Below are 10,283 nucleotides of genomic sequence, written 5' to 3' on the forward strand. Positions count from 1 at the left end.
GCTACGCCCCCGCCTCGCCTGGTCTGCGAAACTAGAGCCCAAAGAATTAGTATTGCGTCGGCTCCAGCCTCCTGAAAACAGGCGAAAATATCGGCGTTTGTTTTAAACGCACGGCGCGACAGCCTGAGTCGACCACCAGTGGCGAAGATGAGTGCGTTTGCACTCCTCTGGTCCCGGTCCAAGTCAAATGGACACCCACACGGGCGTTTAAAGCACTACTGCCGCTGTTACTCACGACCGGAGCCTATTCTATTAATATAGATTGATATAATACAGATGGGTCAATGAGTACAAATCTGAAGAATATTGAGCAACTTACAAGGATGCAAACAGCGCATTTAAGGGTCAACTTAACTAGAGCCCTATAATTTCCGCGAACACGGAATCGCGGTATTAGCCGAATAAAACGGAATCTATTTTTAACGCGGAATTTGACATAATTTGAATGAAATGCTGTTTTGTGTGGGATATGAACATATATCTGGAGAAAATTACACGGAGAGAATCTGGGTGGCACAACCCCTCCAGTCGTTTCACCTGTCAGGTTTCAGGCTCAGGAAAATTTTTCACTTTAAGCCCTGTGTATGGTATTCGTGAGTACTCCAACCATTGCACGTGCTTTCTTTTTTTTTGTTTGTTGCGCTGGATAGACCAGTGAAGCGGCCCCCCAAGCACTGTCCGGGCCTGCAACGTTTTATTTTATTTGTTTTTGGTAGCCCGGTGTGAATGTGTGTGTGCATGTGGGCTATGGACATTTTGGGTTTATATTTTTTCCTGGGATTTCTCAGTGGTAATTTGTGGATCAGACATGATATGTGATTGATGTGTGAGTACTGTTATTGGATTACGTCAAGGTCACAGTGAGCTATAAAGTTCTTTGGAAAGTTCTATTTTGTAGTAATAAATAATTGTATTTGTTGAACTATATCCTGTGTTATATTTTACAAATGTGATATTCTGGGTTAACTACGGTAAGTGATACCAAGAGTTAAGTGGAAATTTAATTTTAAAAGGGAAGTATAAACAATTTTGTTTACTTCTTAGATGTTTAATGGAGGCACCGCCAACGTATTTTATGTTATTAGCAAATTGATTACAGGTAAATAGCGCCCCTTAAAAGACGAACTCAGGCCCTGTCTCAGTGCACTACAACACCATAATTACTTAGTAATTCTTATTATTAGCTACACGGGACAGGGGTTACAATATATTTTAATATACGTTGTTTAAAATAAAGTAAGACATTGTTGTTGTTGTCCATTTCTCATGTTTGTGTGCGTGTGTGTGTGTGTTCATATTCATGCAGTTATGAGCAGTGTGTGCATGATATGATGGTTGTGCTGGATGTGTTTTGGGGCCACAAACAAAATCTTGTTAAAGGCCACCAAAGTCCTAGGGCGGGCTCTGGGCAGACGCCTACACAAAACAGGACATAGATACAAATTGTATCTCCTGAGTGTAGGCGTAGCCCTTTACAGGGTTGTCAATGTTTGCCAGCCACCTGGAGTGTGATTTTCATGTCATGATCTGTAATATTTGCATTTGCATGTCTCCAAATAAAACACTATTTATTTAGGTAAACGATCCAGGCCATTCATAATTATTAAAATAACAATAATTGTCTGTCGTTTGAAATATGCAAATATTGCCTTCCCTTTCACCCTTTTTCGTATGGCATAACTTATGTATAATAGTCAAAATATACTGCCTGCGCTGCTCATAATTACAACAACTAACCCACAGAGCTTATTTTTGAGCCTGCAATATGTGTAACACTGTAGATAATTCATAATATTTTACTTTTGCTTATAAAAAAAGCAACTATAAATGCTATCCTGAAAGAGAAAAGTCAACAAGAGAGATAATAAACAAAACAGCAAGATAGGTTTCAGAGTATTTTACTTTTTACAGCAGGCTAATATGAACCCTGTGGTTTCCATAAGGACATGTTCCACATCCCCAAGTTAACACTGAATCAAGGACCTTCATTTGAAAAGATTTTGTCCTAGATATGAAAAAAAAATATATTCAATTGAATATTAAATTGTTCAGATGTCATACTTGAAGACTGACAACTAGATTCAAAGACATTTGATGAAAATATAGGAAAAAGTTCATTTTTCTCTAAGATAAAATACAGTAAAATTAACTAGACCTCACTCCTGGAACCATCCGAAGGGCCCCTGGAGGTTCCTGGACCTTAGGTTGAAAACCACTGGGATAGTCTGCATCCAAATAACAAAGTTAAGAAAACGTTCACTGTACATTGTAGTTGCCTTGATGCGTTTTATTTAGTATCTGAATAAAAAAAAAGCATCAAGGGAGCTCCAGTGTGTGGACGTCTTTTTGTTAAATGTCACATTTATCCTGTGTGGCCCAGCTCTTGCTCAAAGGCTTTATGGACGTGCATGCAAGCCCAGTGTTTGTTCACAGACTCCACAAAACAAAATGGCCACACAAACCAACATTGCAATAAGCCCACTGTGGTAGAGTAACAATGACAGCTTGCAGTAAAGATAAAAAGTCACCACATAGAATAGTTTTCTTTTTTACTTCAGCCTGTGTTCTTCTATTGGCTCCAAGTTCTCATCAGCATCACTCCTCATGTTCTCTCTGAGTTTTTTTTTTTTTTTTTTTTTCCCTTTATCCATCACCTGCAATATTCTGTCAAATATTAAACTATGTTTGTTACAAATGTCTGTTTGTCTTTTATTTGGTTTCTCAGTTTTTATCTTTCATTTTATGGTTTTTCATGCATTTTCACAATATTAAACTGCTGACTTTAAGTTGATAATTGTTATTATTATTAATTAATTGTCAGGGCCGCCCCTCCCTACACGCAGAACACGCAGCTGCGTGTAGCCTCATGATCCGTGGGAGGCCCCATTTTGCCCGCGGGCATGGCGCGCGTGTCGCCTGCGGTACATGCGCGTCACCCGCGGTACGCACACGATGCCCGTGAGACTAGAGAACCAAGTCAGCCCAGGCATCTTTTGTTAAAATTGTTTTTTTTAATTGATGACTATTTGAGACTCGTTTATTTATTTATTCTAGTTTGAAGTTTTTTTTTTAGTTGACTCATACAGTACTGCTTATTCCACTTACAGTACTTTGTTCTTACTAATAGAGCTTGTCAAGTTTAATGGAATGTCATTATGCCATGATTTTATTCCTATTATACATCTGGGATTGTGTGGTCGGCGGGAGGTGGCATGCCAAAAATCCGGTAATTTTTGAGTGTGTGGGGGGGCCTCCAAATAAAATGCCGCTTAGGGCCCCAATTTGGCCAGGGGCAGCCCTGTTAATTGTTATTATTTATTGTACAAATAGATCCCCATTATTCTACTGACTGATGATGCAATTTAATTCCTAACTAAACCTAGGCTTTTAAAAGGTAACATTCTTGTGTGTAGCCTAGTTGCATCATCCATCCCTAATCCAAAGTATAAACATGGCCGCTTACCTTAACCTTGGACAGAAGTTGAAGCAAACTTCAGTGTTTTATGCAGTTAGCATTTGCTTTTTTATACCTCCAACACACCATGAGCATTTTGACCACACCAGAGGCGTGACACAGGAGATTTTAGACACTTTATAGGCCCACCTATGTTTATATTTGCCCTTCCTTACCTGGCAAACTGGTTGGTCTAACTCAAATGACTAACCACATTTTTTATTCTTGATTCTTTTCATAATAAGGTAAAGCAATGTTTTCAATGAAGCTGGTGTTTGAGTGTGGAGATGACTTTAATGTATGTTCCATAAGCTGTGAATGTGAAACCCTTATTGCATTTGTTAAGGAAGTTGGTGCATAGTGTTTATTGTTTCTTTATTATGCAATAGAACAGAAAAATATTGCGCTAAAAATATATATATATAAATTTCAATGCAAAATTATTGACACTGCACTCAACAAAACGCGGTCATTATCTCTGTTATAAATCTTCAAGTGATGTGAAATCTGTTTTTTGAAAATGTCAGTTTGATCTTGTGACATCCAGAGAAATTTTGATACTGTGAACATGTTGATTTCTTGAAAGAACTCAAAAGATTATTGTTGTAATATCCCAGGATAATCTTCAATGACATTTAATCTCCCTGCCAAGCTGTTGATACTGCAAGGTAGTGTCAACGATAAATATACCAGACCATTTGGATACTTGTCACTGAAAAATGCTGTGGCTGATGATGTGTCAGCAGTGTTGGTGTTTTAACCTTTTAGTCAAAACAGATCAATCTGCCTGTACTTACTCTGAGGCATGGACACTGAGAGATATAACTATCCCATTAATACCCTCTCTTTCATATCAGTATATGCCCTTTTAAAAGGTTGGGTTTTTGTTTTATTGATCCAGAATGTTTTCCTCCACATTTCAAATTAACATACAGCGCAATATAGCTGTGTTTGTAATACAGTGACGTTTTCTACTGGATTATCAGATCAGCGGCATCAATAATGACGAATCTTGGACTCATACTTTTCTGACATAAGACACTGCATCCTTGGCTTGCCTCCAGACAAGTAGGGCAAGTACGGCATCCTCAAGGACACCAACAAGGTGAGGCATCGCGCCACAACACACTTCTCACGATTTCTGCGTTGTGCCAGAAGATATCAGAAGGACTTCTTGATGGAAAGTTGGGAATCAGATGTAAATAGTTGCTTTGATGGGTCAATAATGGAAGAAAAAGTCGTGTCTCAATTTCTATGAACAGTCTGTCATAGATATTCAACATAATGTCAACTGTTATATATGAGTGACAACAAGAGCTTAGTCAAATATAAATCGAATTAACCAATCCTTCGCAAAACACACATTAACTGTTTACAACACCCAGGGGCGTCGAACTGGGGGGACAAGCGGGACTGATTACCCAGGGCCCACAGTGGGAGGGGGGCCCTCAAAAGGCCTAAAATAGAAAGGTTGTTTTTATTTATTTATTTATTTTATTTCTAAGTAATTACTGTCATAATTAACCTAAAATTGGCTGAATAAATCAGATGAGAGGCTTTACTCTGTATTAAAAAAAAAAACAGTGGAGGCTCTCTGGGGCCTCTCTCACCCCTTACAATACATAATGGTTCAGTCCACCCCTGTTTGTGATTACACATGAACAGCATAATTTGTCATAAGACATAGACAGATATGTGGTGCCACAAAGCCCATGAATGTTTGAGCTGCTTATTTCTTGGACTGAGAAAACTGTGACAAACATCTTCTAAGGTTGTGGTGGCAGCTCAGTGTCCCAGATGAACTTCAGTCCCATATCACCCAGTCGCTCCTGAAGGATCTGATCAAACCTCTCACTCTGGGCCACAGTTAAGGTGTTCTTCCAGTCACCAATCTTACCTGCAAGAAAATAAATAAATAAATAAATAGATAATAATAATATAAATAAAATATAAAAAATGAAATATGCCTGCTGTCTGTTTACATGAACCTTAACAGGATCTGCAGCTCAGGTGATAAATTACCTTTGCGCAAGAATTGTCCTTTGAATATTTCTTTTGGCATGAACTGATAATTGGCTTTTGGGTCATTCTTCATGTTCTTGAAAGTAGTTTTCTCAACAATTTGATCAACCACTGCCTCACTGATGCTTTTCCCTAAGAATTTGCAGATCTTAATTATTGCTGCCTTCAGGTCCTGAAAGAGAAACAAAATCAAGCAGGGAAGAGAAAAGAAATTCTGAACATTGATCAAGAAATTACTGGTTTGATGGTTAATATTGATGACCATGATTCACTTCATGCAAATCATCAAATGGATTTGAAATGCATTTCTCTTGCAGATTCTTCACCAGCCTCAGCTAAATGGTCCCAGAAAATCCCCAGAGGAAACCATGAGCCCTGCAGAGTTAAATCTTACCAAAACCATCTCCTCATATGTCAGGAAAAGGATGTTGTACTGGTCTCTCTTAGCGTGCCACTCCCTGATGTGATCAAACCAGGATGATCCAGCAACTGGGAGAGGACAAGCATTCATGCTCTTTGTTTTAATGTTTTACTCAAATCAAATCTTTATTAAATATATCATAAAAACAACAACAAAAAAACAAATGCAAGTGAGGAAATACGGTAAAAATGATAGTAGCAGGCTAAATAACTTCATAACTTCCCGCTTCATTTTCAGCATCTTTGATAATCAGTGTATCTTTTTATTGACTTACCGTTTCCCACCAGATATTTCTCCAGAAAATCCTCAAAGCTCTTGGGGGTCTCCCAGGCGGCAAAATCACGGCTGAAGTGGTAATAGGACATGGCGTTGTCCTTTGGGTTTCGCATCACATAGATAATCTGCCATGAAAATGTACAACAATCAACTCGGAGTCAGTCTCCTATGGGGGAAAAATGTATGACAAAGACTATTAATCAGCTCATGAAGTTAACCACCACCTACAGGGAGTTGTATTTTTAAGGCTGGTGCATATCATGGTTTAGGCTCATGACCTTTGTCAGTGCTTAGGCTACAATACCGTGTTTGATATCATTTTAAAGGAATGTACAGGTAAAAAATGGTTTTCTGACAGTTTGAAGACATTTTGAAGACAGTTTTTAGACTGTTTTTGTGGTTGCCCAAGCACTGCTAAATTTAATCTCAGCAGTCCTAAAAAATTAATACAATTACTAATTATTACATGGGTGTAGAATTGGATAGGGATGTGTCCCTGCCAATGTCAAGGTGCTAATGAATTCTCCCTGCCAATATTTTTTAATGATGTCAACCAATTTTGTCATTTTAACATAAGGTGACAAGCGGCTGTTTTTTCTTTTTCTTTTTTCTTTTTTTTTTTTTTTAATTATTATTTTTATTTATTTGTTTATTTTTTTAAGAGTAATAGAAAGGGAAAGCATAAATACAGTATGGGGGATATCTGACATGATTATCTGGAAACCCACAGTTTGTACCAGCCTACGCAGCCGTTGGCTTGCAGCAGTACTGACAGTAGCTTCTGTTCTGCGAGGTAAAGTGAGTGGCAAGAGATATGAATCAAACGGCTAGCATTCATGGTTTAAAAAAAAAAAAAAAAAAAAAATGGAGTTAAAGGATTGCATTGCACAACGTTTAAAATAATGTCCTTATGTCTGGATTAAGTTAATATACCGGTAAGTCAATTTTATATTCACATTTCAGGTGTTAGATGTTCGCTAGCTTCTTTCAGCTTTAACATCATCCAAGAAGAGGACAAGGGTGGAGGACATCAGGTCCTTTCTGAAGAAGAACCAAAGTGTAAGAAAGAACCCAACTAAGTTAAGAATATTCTCTAATCATAGCTGATCCAACAGTTACCTTCTTTGATGTTGATAATTTGTATAGCCCGTATGTTTGGCAGACTAACGTCACACCCCCCACTCTTTTCCATGACTTGATCACAGGTTGAATTATTATGTTATTATGTAGCCTACTGATGATGGGTCATTATGAAATCAACATTTCTGATATGAAAAATTAGCCACAGCATGCTGATTTGTTTGTGAATGTGATTAGGAAAAGCACAGGTGAAATACAAATGATAGTGGAAGTTTCTGAGCAAAAATAGGTTTTATAAGCCGTAGAAGCTGCAAGTTTATGAGCTGCTGTTAAAATACAGTGGAACAGTGGAGGTGTTTTTTGTTGTTTTGATTTATGGAGGCTTAAGAGGGGATGACCTGATTTGACAGTATCTGTACTGTGTGATGTTTCTTTAATTGCTTGAAGATATGGTGGACTGCCCTCGTGGTTCAAAGTCCGAAACAATCTTGTGAGCATTCCTCAAATCTGCTCTACTATAACGTGATCTCAACTAATTAGTTTGCTTCTAAAGGTAAAATTGTGTACTCAGTTGAGTTGAGGTTTACCAAAACAAAAGAGGTTGAATACTTTTGCAAACAGCATATTCCATTTACTTTTTTTAAGATTATTTTTTTTGGCACTTCTGCTTTATTTGACAGTCACAGTAGAGTTAGACAGGAAAGGCAGGGGAGAGAGAGGGAATGACATGTCGCAAAGGACCTGAGGTTGGATTCGAACCCCGGTTGCTGCGATCGGGACTGAGCCCTGGTGGGCCTACATGGTGCGTGCTCTTAGCCGGTGAGCCACCAGGGCACCCCCATTTTTTTTTTTTTTACAGTTTGTGGTGTAAAACTCATCTTACCAACTAGTAATGTATTTACTGTAAATTAAAATATCCCATGTGAAAAAATATTAATATATGAATTGTCACTCAATGAAATCGGTGACTTAGCGAAGAGTTGAACATTTTTGCAATGCAGCTGTGTGCATGTCACATGGTCATTAAGGGCTGAGCCCCCCTAAAGGTCTGATCCTTGAATTTCCTCGGCTATATTTGTCAGAAAGGTTTAAAAGTGGGCTTGAATGAAAGAAAGTACTCTTGAAAATGATATCAACCACTGAAAAAAGTCTTGAAGATGAGTCTAAACCAGGATATGCACCAGCATTTATAGTGCTGGGTGTGGTTGCAACTTCACGAGTTGACTACTGCGACAAAGCCGTCACTTATCATATACTTATCATATCAAAATGTTCTCTTATCTACACACACGTATCTTTTCAAAAATTCTAAGTTTTGCCACCTTGAGTGGAATCTGGTCGGGCACACAGACTAACCCTATCTACCGTGTATTTTGATGAACTGAAATGAGTGAAGTGCTGCTTGCTACACTGGGTGTGTGCCAAATTAATGAACTGGTGTCTCTGATTCAGAAAATAATCTATTCCACTTCACATTCTTAAAATTTCCACACAAGCCAGGCAATTAAACTCCAAACACCTTGTGACTTTTATCCAGCAGTCCATTGCTCAATCGGTTACCTTTGCCCTCTTATTCTTCAGGCCTGGAGGCATGAGAGCGGGCCTGAGGTGAGACGTAAAGAGTCGTGGAGATGGTCGCAGAGAGAAGTCCTCCTCATTGACCGTATGCTCTATCCATGGCATGTGCTTCCAGTTGCAGGGATACGCCTGTAGACCACTGTCTCGCTCCAAAACGGAGATGATGATGTTTTGAGCCCATATAGTGCCTGAGTGTAAAATGTGCAGAGACAAATAGAAATGGCTCGTACCTTATAATGACAGTGCATCAAGTCAAGAAAGGCATACAAAAATAAATGATGGGACTCTAAACCATAAATTTGCTTTTTAAAAGATTATGAATATCTGCAGACTAATGCTCACCTGACTTTGGATACGTGACCAGGAATATGTCACTGTCACGGATCTCAAAGCTTTGAAGAGAATCAATGTGCTCAGCACTGGTGGTTCTCTTGGTAAAGTTGTGGTTCTTGTACCTGAAGAGGTAGTCGCTGATCTGCTCCATCATGGATCTCTGACTCAAACAGAGAGACAGAGGAGCGCATGAATGCCTTTATGCAAGGAGAAAATCAAATATTAAACAGCTGCTGAATTTGAACAGGATGTTTGTTTGTCTGTCTTTCCACTCATGCCACTTGTCTGCTACGTGATAACTGAGGCGGATCTACGGGTGGGCCTGGATGGGCGTAGGCCCACCCAGATTGACAGCTTGCCCACCCTATCAGATTCAAGACCAAAAAATAACTAACTAAATAAATAAATGTTTTAATGTCCTTTTTCCAACGTGTATTTTATGCTCGTTTACAACCTCTCGGCTCGTTTACCGAGAGTTTTTTTTTTCTTTCATCATATCATTTTATACATGTCTATCTAAAAAAATAAACAAAATGAAATAACAGGCCCATCCAGAATTTTTTAGGCCCACCCATTAGCCATGTTCTGTATCCGCCACTGTCTGATAGGAAGATGAGGAGGCGTGGAAAACAAGAGAAGAAAGTGAATGCGAGGAACAGGAAAAGTGAGGAGAACTTGTAGAGGTGAATTTGCCCTTTCTCAAAAAGTCTCACCAGGCGCTATGTTTTTTCCACACAAGATGAAAATGTACATCACAGATCTGCCTGGGACTCAATGATTATTGCTTTTCATTTTGAAACATGGATGCTGCATCTGTTTGTGCAGCTCAGTTGTTAGTTATTGTTAATAATATCACTAAATGTATTAACCATTGTAGAGTTCTGTGAGATAAATGGGGCTTTCTTTGAAGGAGTTAATCATGTCGATCAGTCCGTACAGTTAAAGGTATTCATGCAGGATGGGGAGAAGGGTCATATAAATTCCACATAGACTCAAATGTCAAATCACAGATGGCAGGCAGGAGTCGAGGAAAAGCAGCAACTTTACTTGAAGCAACAGGCACAACAAACTCCAGTACAGTCTGGAGTCCAAAACACAAGTTCAATCATTTCAACCAGA

At 38.8% G+C, this 10,283-nt stretch overlaps 1 protein-coding gene across 1 annotated transcript; it reads right to left on the reverse strand.

Annotated features, from left to right (window-relative positions):
* Window positions 1-5,220: 5,220 nt before the first annotated feature.
* LOC115363663 (amine sulfotransferase-like) lies at window positions 5,221-9,318 on the reverse strand. The gene is made up of 6 exons (XM_030057939.1): window positions 9,174-9,318; window positions 8,814-9,019; window positions 6,172-6,298; window positions 5,871-5,965; window positions 5,477-5,648; window positions 5,221-5,351 (listed from the first exon to the last, which is right to left on the reverse strand). Exons 1-6 carry the CDS (start codon window positions 9,316-9,318, stop codon window positions 5,221-5,223), a joined length of 876 nt encoding a protein of 291 aa, XP_029913799.1.
* Between the last annotated feature and the right edge of the window lie 965 nt (window positions 9,319-10,283).

The sequence above is a fragment of the Myripristis murdjan genome, chromosome 8 (genome assembly GCF_902150065.1).
Source record: "Myripristis murdjan chromosome 8, fMyrMur1.1, whole genome shotgun sequence".
Lineage (NCBI taxonomy): Eukaryota > Metazoa > Chordata > Actinopteri > Holocentriformes > Holocentridae > Myripristis > Myripristis murdjan.